Below are 18,338 nucleotides of genomic sequence, written 5' to 3' on the forward strand. Positions count from 1 at the left end.
TTCGATCCGAGGTCGGATCTTTCCCGAGGGAGGGAAGATGATGCGGAGCATCATATGGTCATCCCCGTGGACCTACCATCGTCTCATCAAGTGCCAAGAGGACCCATGACACGAGCACGAGCTAGAGCTCTCAAGAATGAGGTGACTTCTTTCCTTAGCGATATCACATATGACCCAGTCGAGACATGGCTACTACCTAAGTCTGAAATATTGTGCATGATTAGGTATCAAGAGGACCCTCCCGAAGATGCACGTGAAGACGTACAAGTCCCCAAGTTCATGGATGAAGAGAACCAACGGAAGGAGTCAAGAACACCTCCCAGGCCCCAGACATCCGGCCATGACCCCGGACATCCGGCCCCTGGAGCGTCGTCCACCATAGCTGCACAGCCGCCAAACATCTGCAGGCCCCGGACATCCGGCCCCGCCTTCCCGGACATCCGGCCCTTCCCGAGCTCCCGGAAATCCGGCCTCTAACTCGGATATCCGGACACCACCGAACCCGAGAGCAACAAGGCCAGCCTCTCCAGCTCGGACATCCGGCCGCTCCAGCCCGGACATTCGGCCCTGCGTGAAAGCCCAGACATCCGGCCCGATGCCCGGACGTCCGACCTCCCCTGTCTGCGCACAGTGTAAGGGCCCGAGGCCCGTGTACCCCTTCGCCCACCTAGACTATATATACTCTTCTCCTACCTGTGTTTTAGGGTTAGCGTTGTGATAGCTCATTTGAGAGATAGAGCCTTGCTCATCCATATCGGATCTACTCCTTGAGACAGACCGTGACCCCTCTATGGAGAAGATCCACCTTGGATTCAAGACCCCCTTTTGGGCGGCCCCATCAAGACCTCCTCACGGAGAAGAACGGGTTACCCTTTGTATCCTCCCTTGTTGATCGTGGATCATGTATCTTCCTTTGTGTTCATGGATCTAGCATATGTGTGATCGTTCTTGTTGGTTTGAGTGATTCTCTCGTGTTTCCCCCCGTGTTCTTCGCGGGATCCGCTCCTTTCGTGAAAGATCGGCCATCTAGGGTTCCACCCTACATCAACCGTGTAACATCCCAATTTTCCTAAATTAGGATGTTATTAGATCATTCATATGCATATCATATTTTTATTGCATTATTTGTCTTTCTGCAATATTCAAATCATTATGCAACTAAAGGCAATTTATTGGAGCGGAGATAATATGACTTATCCCCTATTTTAAAATGTTCATAATATGTAGAATATTATTTCCAGTTCATCTGATGTGTTCTGGTATTTTTATTAATCTCAAAATATTTTATTTGTGTGTTATTTTACTGTTTGTGTGGTCTATTGCATAAAAATTATTTTCAAAACTTCATTAAAGTGGAAACTAGTTGTTCTTGTAGTTTATATTAGGTGTATATATTTTACTGTGTTACGTATTTTTTATTTAGTTTTTATCCTGTTGTTTTATTTTTAGTTCTTTTTACTTCTGTTGTTTTGTAAAGAAAAAAGGAAAAACTCAGCGCGCAACGCAGAGCACTGCGGCCCAGCTAGCCACGCGGCCCAGCACCACGGCCCACCTAACCCCGCACCTGACCCGCACCCAACTACACCGCTACACCCGACCCGCATCGCCCCTCGCCTCCTGTCGCTGACCAGCGGGACCCGTGCCGCCCCACTCTTCTTCCCCGAGTCGGCCGCACGCGCAACCGCACACGCGCACCCGAGCACGAGCCCGAGTCGAACTCGAGCACCGGGCCACCCCGCACACGCCCGAGATGTCTAGGGCGAGCCCACACCCTCGTGGAACCCCCAAACCCCTGCCTTGTTCTTCCTCGTTGCCGCACGCATCAGTTAGGGCAAAACCGATCTCGTCTTGGAGCTCCGCCGACCGCCGTTGTTCGCCCGTCGTTGCCGTCACCGTAAGAACTCGCAGAGCTCAGCCGCTTGCACCCTTCAATTCCCCACTCGACGCCGAACTCTTTTGACACCCCGGGAAACCCTACAAAGCACTAGGACGTCGCCGCCACCAACGTCTACCGCCGCCGGAGCTCTTTCGGTTCACCCCGCCACCGCAGCCGCAGAGGAGGTCCTCGCCGTCGTCGAACACCACCACCACCTCCTCCATTCACCGCCGCATCCCGCCCGTACCTTCGTCTTCGTCGGAGACCCACCGGGAGAGCCGCCACCGCCAACGCCCGACCGCCGCCGCCGCTTCTTTTGTCTTCTGGTGAGCACACGCCTGTAGCGAATCACGTGTCGCCACGTGGCGTCGCTACAGGAGCTTCCACAGGGGTTCTCTACAATGCTCAGGAGATTTATGTTGCTGTTTTTTCGGTTTTCACTCAAAACTTCAACTAGCTATATCTTTTATTCTATAAATCCAATTTAGGTAATTCTTTTTCCTGTGCACTCACAAAAATCAGCACATTACCACAATACCAACTTTGCACATGTTTGCATTGTTCAAATTTGAATTCGTTTTAATTTGAATTAAACCTTCCGGAGGCCGTATCTTTCAACTCGCTTATCGAATTCGAGTAATTCTTTTTGCATTGTGATCGTAGTGCAATTTAGGTGCTGTTATGCTACTGTTGTTGAGTTTTAAAAATGGTTTTCTTGCTGTTGGTTTTGTTTTGGTTCTTTTCGTGTTCCAGTGATTGATTTGTTGAATTGTGTGAAACGTGTAGATTGTTCGGAGTGCGACGCGAACTATTGTCAGGAGTGTGACTTTCTGAACCAGAACCAAGGCAAGTTACATGTTGATCATCCTTTACCTATTGTTTTCTATGCATGTAGTTATATCACACTATGAATATATGCATGTATAGGATTACTATATTATTTTGCTATATTGTTGAGCTATCTCCCGTCACTGCAGATCGTGGTAGTTGTAGTTGCTATGCGTTGTAGACGGGGATTGGTTCCTGTATTCATTAAGCTTATGTGAGGATTATATATATATATAATAATTTGAGTAGTAACTCGGGATTTAATTCACCTCTGGGCGGAATTGGTGTTGCTAGGGTGGTTTCAAGAACATCATGGTTTATACCCTCTGAATGTAAGTGGACGGCCGCCCAGGCTCAAAAAGATCAGACAGACTTAGTGACTAGTAGCTTCCATGTGCGACCACTAGCTAAATGGGCTCTAGCTTAGTTGACCAGTTGTGGAACCCTTACTCGGATGTGCCAGCAGATGTAGATATAATAGTTGGGATGGGCCTCCTGTTGGGACTAGGGGATTGCTTCTGAAAGACTTCGTCTCAATCTTCGGGTTGGGTCCAGTGGGTAAAGCATACTAAACTCTGCAGAGTATTAAAAACTAATCATGATTAGCCGTGCCCCCGGTTATGGGCAACTTTGAGCCACTATGCCATTATAGTTGTTGGATGATCTTGACAGATGTGACACTTAATAATATTTGTGGGAAAACTTAATAAAGGGTAGGTTGGAGTTGATTTTGCCAACTCAACCTTGTGTATATAATTGTAGTAATAAAAGAACTAAATTAAAATTTGACTATTAGGTAGTTATTAGGATAAAATCAACTTTCTGCAAAAATAAATCCTCAAGCCTTCCTTTGTTGTACTATGCATATACATGTAGGTCTGCTTTATTATTACTCATGTGTAACTTGCTAATACATTCCAAGTATTGACCTATATGGCTGCAACGTCTCATGTTGCAGGATATTCAGACGAAGAGTAGGGTACCGTTAGGGTCGCGAGTCTGCACTCAGCATCGCCAGTGGGCTATGATGGGACTCATCGTTATTTTCTGCTATTTTCCGCTGTTTGATTGAATAAAGCTAGCCAAGTGCTATGCATATTGTTTTATTTTATATATTCTGGATCATACGATGTAATAAATGATGCACTTGCTATTCTGGTATTCATCTATACTGTGTGTGCTAGCGAGTTTGATCCAGGGAATAGCACGGTAAGCACAGAGACTCAAATCCTTCGAGGTTTGGTCGTTACAAACCGGCCTCGGCGTTAGCCATGGCTACGTCCTCCCCGCCCATGTGTTCGGCATTCTCCAAATTATAGTCTAACATATCGGTTAAATCATCGATAGTTGCTACCAAATGGGTGGTGGGTGACTCAACCGATCCTCGGCCCTAGGCGGACCTATCTTCAGGGTCCAGGGCCGAGACCTCGAGGGGCACCGGATTGTCCTCGGAAACTAAGGGTGTGCTTTGACTCTCTCGTGCACCTTCCACGCCAATGTTTGAGGTTGGGTCGTTTTGGGCCGCGGGTAACCCCTGGCCGCTATTCGCCGACTCAAGGTGCGGGCTCGAGGCCAGCAGGGTGTTGTGGTGGAGGAGCTCGGCCAAGGTCGAATCTTGGCTTCTGACCTCTAGTTCTGCCTCAAGGGCCGAGGATAAATCTTCCGCCGATGTGAGTTCGGTTGATGGTGGGGTGAGGTTCCCTCTCTCAGGGAGTCCTTCCTAGCCTAAAGCCGTTAGGTGGATCGGGGACAATCCACAGATCGGATCAGAGGTGTGTCAGGGCAGGCGCGGAAGGCCTATGGGGGTGGTGGATCCGGTAAAAACCAACCCCCCCGCGCGTCAGCGACGTATTCCAGATGGCGGAATTGAATCCGTCGCTGGTCGAGACGATCGGTCGAATCAGCATGCAGCACGATGCTGCCAAAGGCGAAGAGTTGTCTAAGGACGAAGAGATCCATGGAACTGATGTCCTTTCCGAGGACTAGGCGAGCCATCGATCCCATTAGCGATCTAACAATGGAACTCTCAATGAAAGCACCAATGTCGGTGTCAAAAACGGCAGACCTCGGGGTAGGGGGTCCCGAGCTGTGGATCTAAGATCAGTGGGTAACAAGGGATGATGGACACGGTGTTTACCCAGGTTTGGGCCCTCTCGAAGAGGTAAAACCCTACGTCCTGCTTGATTGTATTGAATATATGATGGAGTTTAGAGAGTGGATCTACCTTGAGATCAGCATGAGCTAAACCCTAAGGCTATGGGGTGATGAATATAGATCTGGCCCTAATGAGTACAACCCTCGGTTTATATAGACACTGATAGGGTTAGGGTTACCGAGGATAGATTGCAACCAAAGGGAAAGAGATCTCATCTACCCTTGACTTGAAGGACACACCACAGCTTCACAGGTTTCCGGTCACCATACGGCTCCACCAGTCCGGCCCAGGTATAATGGGCCGTCGCCCCGAGGACCCCTTAGTCCATGACTCCCTTAGTCATCATCGACGGAGGAAGTTGCCACAATTTGGCAAGTGAAGATCTATGTTCCAAACTACAATTGTTCAAGATGAAGCACCCTCATTCGTACAAGGTCCAATGGCTTACCGACTCCGGCGCCATACAAGTGGAGCACACCGTTCAAGTCTCCTTCAAGATTGGCGCATACGAAGACAACTTGGAATGTGATGTGGTTCCCACCCTTGTATCTTTATTTCCCTTGTTGTTCTTGGATCTTGATGCATTTCATGTATTGCTTGTGATTTGAGGAGTACTTGGTGTGGATCTTGTCCAATAGAGTATTTCCCTTTGATTTCTCCATGTTTTCCCCGTGTTCTTTCTCAAATCCACCTTCAGTTCATGAAGATTGGGCCACATAGGGTCCATACCCTACATCATCCTCCCTCGCGGAGTACACCACCATCATGCTTAGTTCATGTTAAGTAAGGAGAAAGTCAAAAAATAAAATAAACCTTACTGACATTTGTCCGAACACTTGCCGGGTGTGGTGTCCACCATGGATGATGTCGGAAGGGGATGGACGATACCTGGTTTGTGAATGGACCATGGGGGTGCAACGGCGGGGAAGTACGATGCGTCTGGGTGGTTGTGAATGGATCATGGGGGGTGCAACGGCGGGGAAGTACAATGCGTCTGGGTGGAGCACTGGTGGTCCGGCAAGAACTATGTGACGGGCGAAGTGGTGTAGAGGCGACGATGGTCTTGGTGGATACAGAGCAAGGGGGAGGGATAAAAGTAGGGGAAAAGAGCTTCAAAGAGAGGGTTTTTTATGGCAGGGTGTGTCGGAGTCCAACATGGCGACTGTCTAAACTCCTCCAAACCTCCATCAGCTTTGGTTCCAATTTGACGCAATTCGAATGTGTGGATCGATCCACAAACATTTAATGAACGGTGATGGCTGGTGTTGGAGTGCAAGCTCCCTGAAACCTCCATTAACCTTTTAAATTGTTTGTATTGCTTACCACGTATGTCATGTGATCGAAACCTCCAACAACTTTATTTCTAGTTTGACGAAATTCGGATATATAGACCGATTCATGAACATTTAGTGAACGGTGATGGAGGGCGTAAAGTGTCTCGACAACGTTTTAAAACTAGCCACAATGGGAGTAACTTCAGTAGTAACATCGAGTCCAACTCAGCAAATTTGCTTATGTGGCAATGAGTTAATGAGAAGAGAGGTAGTTTGAGTAACTTAACTAGTTACTGTAACATCGCATGTCCCAATGCAATATGAGTCTATAAACCTAATAAATAAAGTTTTGCATGTTATCACACTTATGTTACTACCCACTATGAAGGTAGTAACATAGTCTAGGGATATGTGTATGTTACCAGTGTATGTTACTCTTCATTGTGGCTAGTCTAAACCTAGCCATAGTGGTGGTAACATAGGTAGTAACTTAACACATCCCAAGACAATTTTGCTTATGTGGTAAGTATTTAATGAGGAAAGAGGTGCTTGTGATAACATAATATGTTACTATAATATAGCGCTTCCCGAGGCAAAATGAGTCTATGAACTAATAAATGAAGCAATCTATGACACTACTACTATGTTACTTTGCACTATGAAAGTAGTAAGTTAGACTAGTGTCATATGCATGAGACTAGTATGAGACTATCCACAGTGGGAGTAACATAGATGGTAACATCACACTTATCTAGGCAAAATGGATGATGTGGCATGTAATTAATGAAGAAAAAGAGTCATGTGGTAACATAGCTAGTTACTATAACATCACACATCTCTACTCCTAATAGACGAGTTGGTGAATCGTCTCCGCGGTTTATTTTCGCGGTTTTTTTTGTCTCTCCTCCCACCACCCCCTCTCACCCTAGTCCACGGTTTATTTTCGCTGGTTTTTTCCGTCTCTCCTCCCACCACCCCTCCCACCCTGGTCCATCGGTTTATTTTTCTCTCCACTCTTTATTATAATCAGAACTTTCCTAACGTATAACAAATCACGGATCTAACTTCCTTAAATTATGTAAATCAATCGATTCCTTTTATTGGTTCAATTTGTCTTAGGAAACAAATAATAGATTTTCAGAAAACAAATAATACATTTTAATCTAACTTTCTTAAATTATGCAAATCAATCGATTCCTTTTATTGGTTCAATTTGTCTTAGGAAACAAATAACAAATTTTCAGAAAACAAATAATACATTTTAATCTAACTTTCCTAACTTATCTAAATCAATCGATTTCTCTTATTAGTGAAATTTGTTTTAGGAAACAAATAACAGACACGTCACAACTTTCCTCCAATAAATAGTTTCTTAACATTTGCAAACTTTCCTAATCAGACACGTTACAAACGGGCAGGTACTGATACCACGTTACCAAACAATAAAACCCCATTTGCATAGAAATCAGTTCAAAAATCCTACCCTTACTAAATTTTTACCTTTCCTTGATAACAACCAATATTTCGTATGTTTTCCACCTATTGAAGGAAATCACCCCTCCATCGATATTAGCATTTTCTTGAACTGAGACCTCCGGGTTATGATTTTTTTGTGTGATTCTTTTCAATTGTGACCTCTCCTTCCACTCTGGCTTCTTCTCGCATAAACACCTCCACCACAGCCAGGTGACACCGCCCCAGACCTCCTGCCTCTCCACACCTTCTCCGCCACCTCCTTCTCGTACTCCATTAACAATCCCTCCGCCACATTTGTCCACGACGGTGTCAAGGGCATGGCGCAGCAGCGTACCGGCGGAAGAGCAGCGCATAGTAGCAGGAAGCAACACGCAGCAGGCGAGGCGAGCGGCCAACGGTGGAGGGCAGAGATGCGGTCGGCGTGGCTGAGGGGGCGGCCGGCAGAAGATGTCCACGACTGGAGGCGGCGCGAGGCAGGGGCGCGACAGCGGGGCGAGCGAAGGGATAGGTGGCAGCAGACGGGGCGAGCGCAGCCAATAAGAGTGTGGCGCGCGGCTAGGGTGTGTGTCGCGTGCGGCACAATGGTGCGGTGGCTGCGGTGAGCACGACGGCAGCGGCGGGCGCGACCAACGTGGTGTAGCATGGGCGTGGGCGTGGAGAGGGAGTGGCCCCGCGGGCACGGAAGACGAGCGACAGGCTCGGGCATGAGCGTGCATAGGAGCGGGCATGTGCCACGGGGTCAATCCGAGGAGCTCGGTGGCTACCCCTGCAATGGCCATGGCGGACGGCGTTTCTCGGCCACGGTGAAATACCCAACGAGAGCAAACGAGAGGGGAAACTGGGGAAAGGCAAGAGGAGATCATGGCGGTGTCAATGGCGCCCTAGGGAAAGACATGGGAGCTCGGGGCGGCGCAGATCGAACGACAATGTCATGGTGGCCCAAGGTTCAGGAAGACGGCAGCGACGTCGATGCAGGGGTGCTGGACTTGATCTCGTTGGCGCAGACGAAGTAGCGAAGGCGTTCGGAGCTCCTCGACAAGCTCCTAGCCCGCAGGGAGGGCAATGGCCATGTGGACGGGGTCGGTCATGGTGGCCGTGGCGTCTGACTTCGTCCAGATCGACGGGATCGAGCGAGCGAGGAGGAGAAGTGGATTTGGGAGGGGGCGTTGAGGAGGAGTGAGGCCATGGGGGCATGGAAGGAAGGGCGTCATCCTTATCCATTCCCCTTCGATGCCAGCGAGGTGGGCGGGCGGAAGACCGGCTCTGTAGCGACGCGGCTCGGGGAACAGGAGAAGACGACCGTGCGGGGACTGGACCGCTGAGCGGTTTGGTGGCAAGGCCCGGGAGGCAGGGCGAATCCCTTTTACATCGTCATTTTGATTCTTCAATGTATTCTAATATGTTTCTTCTTTTTAACACCGTTTTCTATTTATTCTTATCAACTAAATAATCTCTACTCCTAATGTCTCAGTTGGTAGTCTCCGTTTCAGATTTATTTTCGTCCCACCTTCCGAGTAAGGGGGAAAGGGAGAGAGAGTGAGGAAGAGGGAGGGAGAGGGTGTGTGTGTGAGAATTTGATGGTAAAAAAGATCATCAATGTCACTTAATATGTATGATAATATTAAATGTAATATTAACATAATTGATATTAAATTTTTAAAGTTAATGTGACCTCGTTGCAATGCACGAGTGTTCTTCTAATATTAAAAATAAATAAATTTATAACCTAATAAATGAAATGGTGCATCACACAACACATAAGTTACTCCGCACTATGACCCCTACCAACTTGAAGATGCCCTAACAACAACCCAGGAAAGACACCGGGGCGCACCAACCCCTCCCCACCTTTCCCAATGGCCGACGCCTCTTCGGGCGGTGGCGGCCGCGCGCCCCGTCCGTCAACCTCCCCGTCCGACGCTAAGCTTGAGCCCTCGGCGTCGGCATCCCTCGACGGTGGCCTCCTCCTCCGTCTCCTCCAAAACCCTTCTCCACGCCCGCAACAGCAGCAAAACCCCGTGCAGCCCCTCGCCGAGCCGAACAACTTCTTCGTCGACCCCGCCGTCGCCGCCGTCGGCCCCATGTTTTCCTCTCCACCGTATGTGCACGTGGGGGGCTTTGCGTGGCCCTCCTCCTCCTCCCCTCAACCGCAGCTCCGGTCCTCCGATCCTCGCATCGCGCAGCCATTGGATCCTTACGCGGAACGGGTAGGAGGCGGATTCCGATCCGTGGATGTTGTCTCGAGGAACAGGCCGGAGAAGCCAAGGTCAGGGGCGCCGCCTCCTGGATTTGGCAAACCGTCGCCTCCTAAGTTTGCCACGGCGTGGCATTCCGCTACCGGTCGTGAGGTGCATGATGTTTTTGGTGCAATGCAGCAGAACAGGGAGCGGCAAAGTGAGCCAAACTATCACCACCCAAAGGGCTTCGGTAGAACACATAATAGTGAAAATCAGGAGATGCCAACTTTCACAGGTGGCCAGGGAGTACTCGGCAGACTGCCCCATGAAGAGCGCAGCACATCATTGATCATAGGTAGCCGTGGTCCAGCTGCTGTAATGATGTACAGGGAGCAGCAGCAGCAACAACATGATCACATATTATCAAGGACGCCACCTGATGCAAATGCAAGTGCAAATGCCCATGGAATTACTGGAAGGATACCGCATGGGGATCAGCATATACTTCAATTTGCAGGTGGCAGGACACTCATTGGAGAACATCATATCCATCCATCCACAGGTGCCAGAATACCACACAAAGGTCAGCGGCAGCAAGAGACCTGCTTGGCAGACATTTCACAAGGTGATCAGAGGTGGCAGGGCCATGCCTCGCGGAATCTTTCTGCTGGGGTGCTTGAGATGTTAGGTAAGATGCCAATGAAGGAAAAACACCAGGTGACAGCACCTTCTAGCAGTTCAGTTGACATGGATGTCAGGGGGGATAGAGGTAAGAAATTTCTGGCAGAAGCAACTGGCTTGGAGGTTGGAGTTGGGGAAGTAGGTTTTGAACATGGAGTGCACGGGCGGGTTGTAGTGGATGCAAGGAATTTCAAGGTATCGTGCCAGAACAGTGAGGTTAGATTTGCTGCAAAGAAAGAGGAAGAGGATGCTGACAGCAAGGAGGAAGATGCTATAATTGAGCAGTTCATGGATACCATGGTGATTGAGGGAAATGATGAGGCCAAGGGCATGGTGATGCGGAACAGTGGCTCAAGGAGTAAGGTAAATTGAATATTTCCAGGCAGCGTAAGGTGTACTCCCTCCCTTCCAAAATTATTGTCGTGGTGTATTAGTTCAAATTGAACTAAAACCACAGCAATAATTTTGGAACGGAGGGAGTAGCTTTTGTTAATACTAAGTGCAGCTATTTCATTGTGTTGCATTTAATGCCTGATTAAGTCGATTCTCCCATAGCCAACAGATGTAGCTGTTAATTAGAGCAAGTACTCCCTCGCTTCCGGTTTAGAGGGGCCTATCCCATAACCAACGAACTGTAAACAACAAACTCTAAAAGGTGAGATTACCGATCAAGTACTGGTCATTGCTCTATATTGAAGCAGCACAAAGGTTGTGGAGGAGCAACTCCACTTTGCTGCTACAATGTGTACAACACAAGTGCTGAAGGAACAACTTCAACGTGCTGCGCTAGATATCGCTCTAGAGGCGAATGTAGGCCGATATGGCAGCAAGAGTTCAATCTAGAACTCCTAGAGCACAAGATCTACTCCAAGATCTTAGATAAAGTTCTATTATAGGTAGTGGGTACATCGTCTCGTTTACAAAGTAGAGGTGAGGACCTCTATTTATAGGGCTTTGGGAAGCCTTCACATACTTCTACTTATAGCTGGAACACTCTAGAAAACATTATTTAGGATTCATCTCTCTACTCACAACTACTATAACTAGAGAACTCTAGAAACAGCGGGTAGGGTAAAGAAAACAAAAATACTATACTAGAGTGGAAGCATCTAGAAGTAGCCAAACAGATTTGGCATGTGTTTTTCTTTTTTCTCATCTAGTGTTCCTAATCATTCTCCCCTGGTTGTTTGGAACTCGCCCTCGAGTTATCTTCATAGAGTGCTTCTTCTGGATGGTAGAGAGTCAAGTCCGCAACATTGAAAGTGTTGGAGATACCCATGTCACTTGGAAGATCTATCACATAAGCATTATCATTTATCAGATAACTCGGTGTAATTATCAGCAAAGGACAATGCTGATTTTGAGTTTCCCCTTGATGGTAGCTTCACCAGGTCCACCACATGTGTTGGAACTTTAGTGTAAACAATGGAAAAAGGGCTCCTTCCTGTGGATCTATGCTTGGAGTTATTGTAGGAGAACTTTGCAAGAGATAAAGCCAAATCCCATTGCCCCTTTCTTTCTCCACAAATGCAACAGATCAGATTACCCAAAAACTTGTTCACCACTTCCGTTTGTCCATCTGTTTGTGGATGAGTAGTGCTAGAAAATTTCAATTCAGTGTTGAATTGCTTCCACAAAGTGAGCCAAAATGCAGCAAGAAACTTGCTATCACGGTCTGAGATGATGGACCTTGGAACTCCATGAAGTCTGATCACTTCTCGAAAGAATAAGTTTGCCACATGATGAGCATCTGTTGTCTTGCGGCATGGGATGAAATGAGCTATCTTAGAGAATCTATCCACGACCACAAATACAACATCACTTCCTCGTCTTGTTCTTGGCAAGCCCAAGACGAAGTCCATAGAGATGTCCTCCCATGGAGCAACAGGAACAGGCAAAGGCATGTATAACCCTGTGTTCTGGACTTGGCCTTTGCAGGCTTGACATATTGGGCACTGTTGAACAAACTTTCCAGCATCTCTCTTTAGTTGTGGCCAAAAGTAGCGAGCTTCTAGGTTAGCGATAGTCTTGTCCCGTCCAACATGGCCACTAAGATCACTTGAATGGAGTTCTCTAATTAGTTTGTCACGCAGAGAACTCCTTGGGATGCACAAACGATCATTTTGGAAGAGATAGCCATCCTGCACCAAATAGTCATCACCTAATGGTTGGCCCCTTGTGTGCTTTACCCAAACATGGCCAAAGTCTTCATCACCCTCATACAACTCCTTTATTTGATCCATGCCCGGAAGTTCAGCTTCAAAAGAAGTCAAGAGGCATGCACGATGACTCAAAGCATCAGCCACTCTGTTAGTTATTCTAGATTTATGCACGATGAGATAGTTAAACCTCTCCAGGTATGCTGCCCATCTTGCTAGCATGCGGTCAACATGCTTTTGATTTCTAAAATGCTTCAAGGATTGATGGTCGCTATAAACAATGAACTCTTTAGGCAGCAAATAGACTTCCCAAGTTCTCAACGCTCTGAAAACGACATATAATTCTTGCTGATAGGTACTCCATTTCCGTCTAGCTTCACTTCTCACTAAAGAAAGCAATGGGCTTCCTTTCTTGAGATAGGACAGCTCCAATGCCTACTCCACTTGCATCACACTCCAACTGAAAAGTCTTGTTGAAATCAGGTAGCACCAAGACAGGAGCTTGTGATAGCTTTTGTTTAATCTTATTGAAACTAGTTTCAGCTGCTTCTGTCCATTGGAACTTTCCTTTCTTCAAACACTCGGTAATAGGTGCCATGATAGTGCCGAAATTCTTCACAAATCGCCTATAGAAAGTTGCAAGGCCATGGAAACTTCTTACCTCAGAAATGGTCTTCGGAGTTGGCCATTCTCGGATTGCTTCAACCTTAGAATCATCAACACGAATACCATCACATGTTATGACGAATCCTAGGAAAAGGAGTTGTGTTTGCAGGAAAACACATTTCTTCAAGTTGACGCAGAGCTCATTTTCCCTTGGTACTTCTAGCACCTTCCGAATGTGATCAAAGTGTTCGTCCTGATCCTTGCTATAGATCAAGATGTCATCGAAATAGACCATAACAAAGTGGGACAAGAAGGGTCGAAGGACTTGATTCATTAAGCACATAAAGGTACTTGGTGCATTTGAGAGTCCAAATGGCATGACTAGCCATTCAAACAACCCTTCCTTTGTCTTGAAGGCGGTTTTCCATTCATCCCCGGGTCTGATACGGATTTGATGATATCCGCTTCTTAAATCTAGCTTTGTGAACACTCTTGCTCCACTAAGTTGATCCAACATATCATCCAGACGGGGAATCGGGAATCTATACCTTATGGTGATCTTGTTAATGGCTCTACTGTCTGTACACATGCGCCAAGATCCATCTTTCTTTGGCGCGAGCAGGGCTGGTACAACACATGGGCTAATGCTTTCTCGAATGTGCCCCTTTTGCAGCAATTCCTCCACTTTCTCCTTCAATATATCATGCTCTTTTGGGCTCATTCGATAGTGTGGAAGATTAGGAAGACTTGCTCCCGGAATTAATTCAATTCTATGTTGAATTCCTCTCATGGGTGGCAAGCCTTGTGGCTCTCCAAGTATGTTCTGAAATTCTGCCAATAAACCACATACCTTTGCTGGAATTTCAACAGTCAGGTGCTCTTCTCCCTTTACAACAAGTGCAGCACACAAATCTGCCTCCTTCAAGTCTTCCATGAACTCATGAGAGGTATGGGAGATAGTTAACATAGGTTTCCCCTCCTCCTTAGAGGTATTACCTTCGGTTTTGTTTGGTAAGATAATGATCTTTCTCTTGTTCCAAATGAAAGAGTAAGAGTTCCTTGCCCTTGTGTGTAGTATCCACATCAAATTGCCAAGGTCTCCCAAGAAGAACATGGCTAGCGTCCATATCAACTACGTCACACAACACATTTGAGCGATAATGCTTGCCCAAAGAAAGTGGCAGGTTGCATTGTTTGGTGATCCTCATATTCACTCCTTTCTTGATCCACCCAATAGTGTAGGGGTTTGGATGATCATGAGTATCAAGCTTTAAATGGCTCACCAACTTCTGGGAGATAAGATTCTCGCAGCTGCAACTATCAATCACTAACTTGCATACCTTGCCATTCACTGTGCATTTGCTCTCAAATATTTTCTTCCTTTGTGTGTCGTCAGGTTGTGGTGTGGAACATAGGAGACGCTGAATCACACACACCACCTCTTCACCTTCTTCTTGACAAACCTCTTGTCCCTCTACATCTTCAGATTCGTATTCCTCCTCATCGCCTTCACCATCATGGATAGTTGTGTTATAACACAAATTTCCTTAGTGGGCAGCCGCTGGATATGTGTCCCTCTTCACCACATTTATAGCATTTTGGGCCTTCATTGGACTTGCCCTTGCCTCTAGTTTGCTTCTGGATGGGTCGTTTTGCCTTTGGTGGAGCCGTCTTTTCTTCCACTCTATTAGGCTGACTCCTAGACGAGCCTTCAGTATGAGGATATGGAGGATATGGAGCTTTAGTTGCCTTTCTTGTCCTCACAAACCTCTCGGCCTTTAGAGCTTGTGCTTGATCAACGGGCCAGATTTGTTGCATCATCAATCGATCTTGAATAGCATCATTGAGACCATTGATGTACCTTGCAACTTGTTGATCTTCAGTTTCAGCAAGGTTGCACCTCACTTGTAGCCTTAGAAACTCCTCCGTGTAATTTGAAACAGTCCTATTTCCTTGAGCACAATTTTGAAATTGGATAAATAGGATCTGCTCATAATCAGCAGGCAAAAATCTCCCTTTCAAGAGACTTTTCATTTGCCGCCAAGTTCTCACACGAGGTTCTCCTCTCAGCCTGCGCTCTTCTTGAACGCGATGCCACCATGCACTGGCTCCTCCTTTCAGCTTGTATGGGACCAAAGGAACTCTACGATCTTCCGGAACCTCGATGACCTCAAAGAAAGTCTCCACTTCATATAACCAATCTAGGCACCCTTCAATATCAACATTTCCATTAAAAGTTGGGATCTCAGCTTTCACCTTGTATGCATCCCTTGCATATGTAGGGTTGGGTACTCTCCGATATGCATAGAGATCAACTTCTTCAAGGGCTTCATCATATTCTTCACCTTCAGAAGTTTCAACATAAATTGGCCTTCTTGAAGCACGTTGAACAGCACGTTGTTGTGGCGGTCTTGCTCCAAGATTACCTCTCCTTTGATGAACATCTTCTTCTTCTTTAGATGAATCTCCTTTATTGGTAGCAGGAGGAACGCCCTTTCTTATCATCTCAACTAGCTGATCAAATCTCCGATTAAGATCTTCACGCAGCTCTTTGATTTGTTGTTCTGCAGCATCCATCCTTTTCTCCAATTGCTCCATTGCTTGCTGCAGCTTGCTCTCGAAGAGGACAGCAAGAACTAGTATGGGTCAACGAGGCTCTGATACCACCTGAAGCAGCACAAAGGTTGTGGAGGAGCAACTCCACTTTGCTGCTACAATGTGTACAGCACAAGTGTTGAAGGAACAACTTCAACGTGCTGCGCTAGATATCGCTCTAGAGGCGAATGTAGGCCGATATGGCAGCAAGAGTTCAATCCAGAACTCCTAGAATCCAAGATCTACTCCAAGATCTTAGATAAGAACAACAAGTTCTATTATAGGTAGTGGGTACATCGTCTGGTTTACAAAGTAGAGGTGAAGACCTCTATTTATAGGGCTTTGGGAAGCCTTCACATACTTCTACTTATAGCTGGAACACTCTAGAAAACATTATTTAGGATTCATCTCTCTACTCACAACTACTTATAACTAGAGAACTCTAGAAACAGCGGGTAGGGTAAAGAAAACAAAAGAAATACTACACTAGAGTGGAAGCATCTAGAAGTAGCCAAACAGATCTGGCATGTGTTTTTCTTTCTTCTCATCTAGTGTTCCTCATCTTATATAAAAGTAGGCATGCTTTGAAATTCTGCAAGTGCTTGTTGTTATTTTGCACACGGATGTAAAAGGAGGGCAAAAAGATGGAGAGGCACAAGCAGGATGAAGCATGGTGAATGCATTTTAGGGTCAGTTCTTTTGCTGTTTTTTTTGGGTTTCCAGAAGAATAAGCAGCCCCCTACCCAACCAAAAATTTCTTTTTAAAAGCCTACTAATCAAGTCTTAACTACTAGATTTCTAAATAAATAAATTTAGTTGGGCTTCTAGAATAAGCTGTGTAGGGGGCATCTTATTCTCGAAGTCAGCAAAAGAACTGGCCCTTACACCTTCATTCAATTGATGCGCCATCTTGGTATACCTGCTGTTTAAATTGGATGCAATTGGATGTTTAGTACCTAGTACTAGTTAACTGCCCATGGATTGCAACGGGGGCATAAATTCCAATTGATTCCGTAGCAATGATTTCAAACATACATCGTTCTCATGCGCACAAGGCATCATTGTCTGACTTGTTTTCACTGTTAAATCGCTTTTCCTCTACCTCCTTCAACCACTACCCCGGCCTCCCCTATCCAAGATTGACACCGTTATCAATTTTGAAACAGCAGATAGTTTTCAAATGTATAATGATTTGGGCATAAGGTACTTTGATCACATGACTTAAGGTATCAGATTTTGTGTCCCTTACAAATACACATGCTAGCCTTTTATGTTTAGGGAAAGTACACATGAAAAATATGTCTTCAAAAGTTACACAAACTTTGGTGTATAGAAAAGAATTTCACAGGAGGAATGCAGCAAACTAAGGACTGTACCACCATTTTGTTTCATATATATTCGTAGGTGGCAATGGCCTTGCTATTACTGATGACGTAGCAGCAACAGCTACCTGGATTCTCCAAGGAACATGGTCCATTTTTGTGCATATAATATACTCAGCTCAAGTTGAAGAATGCAGCTCGTAGCAAGTAGTTACTATAAAGATGAGGCATACTTTTTATGAACATCAACATATTCATCGTCTCATCCACTATCTCTTCCTATAGACTCAGAAAACTCAAAATTGTTACATAAATATAATATACACACCTGAAGTTGAAGAATGCATCTCGTAGCATGTAGTTACTACAAAGGTGGGGCATATTTTTTATGAACGTCAGCATATTCATCGGTCTCGTCGACTATCTCTTACTATAGAATCAGAAAACTCAAAATGTTTACATGCTCAGTAGATGTTTGAATCAAAATTATGAAATGCATAAATGTCTTCAATCAAAATGATTATCATCACCTTATGATAGATTTCAAATAACAAAGTGTAGGACTTTTTGATAAACAGGGACTGAAATAATCTCCAGAAATTTGTAAAGTTGAATTCATGAAACAGACCAAGCCCACGACTTATAAGTAATTTCTTACCTGGTCTACAATAAGTAATGGGTGGTTAGATCATTAAGATGCAGAGTATATGTGGACATCATAATCCAGTAACTCATATTATGGAGTCAAGAAAATAAGGACACAACGACATAACAAGTATGTTTGGTTTTATCTTCTCATGCTCCAAACCACACAAGTAAATATTCAACATTGTATGCTTTCTTTTGGGCACATGTAACTCCGTTTGTCATTAGGGTGGAACAAATTCAGTGCAAATTATCTGGTACAAATACAAATGCTTGTCAGTGTTTGGCTATATGCAAACAATACAACAGTTCAGAAGGTGTGAACACAGAAGCCATGCTAACTTCAAAGAGGTTCAGAAAATCATCAAATATTCAAAGATGATTAAACTGAATCATGTAACTTGACTTGAAAACAGTACGTCCATTTTCCTGAGAAAATATCACAAGGGCTATGACATACTCCCTCCGTCCCATAATATAAGAACGTTTTTGACACTAGTGTAGTGCCAAAAACGTTCTTATATTATGGGACAGAGGGAGTAGA

The 18,338-nt window shown here is 45.7% G+C and overlaps 1 protein-coding gene across 2 annotated transcripts in view; it reads left to right on the forward strand.

The window, feature by feature from the left end:
* The first annotated feature begins 9,401 nt into the window (after positions 1-9,401).
* The window catches only part of LOC125552249, a 30,379-nt gene continuing 21,442 nt past the window's right edge, over positions 9,402-18,338 (forward strand). The window contains exon 1 of one of the 2 annotated variants that reach the window (XM_048715748.1): positions 9,402-10,830. In XM_048715748.1, the coding sequence (XP_048571705.1) occupies positions 9,466-10,830 (1,365 nt within the window). In that variant the 5' untranslated portion in view covers positions 9,402-9,465. The remainder of the gene's footprint in view (positions 10,831-18,338) is intronic. The other variant, XM_048715745.1, reaches the window with a different exon arrangement.

This window comes from Triticum urartu, chromosome 1 (assembly GCF_003073215.2).
Source record: "Triticum urartu cultivar G1812 chromosome 1, Tu2.1, whole genome shotgun sequence".
In the NCBI taxonomy this organism is placed as follows: domain Eukaryota; kingdom Viridiplantae; phylum Streptophyta; class Magnoliopsida; order Poales; family Poaceae; genus Triticum; species Triticum urartu.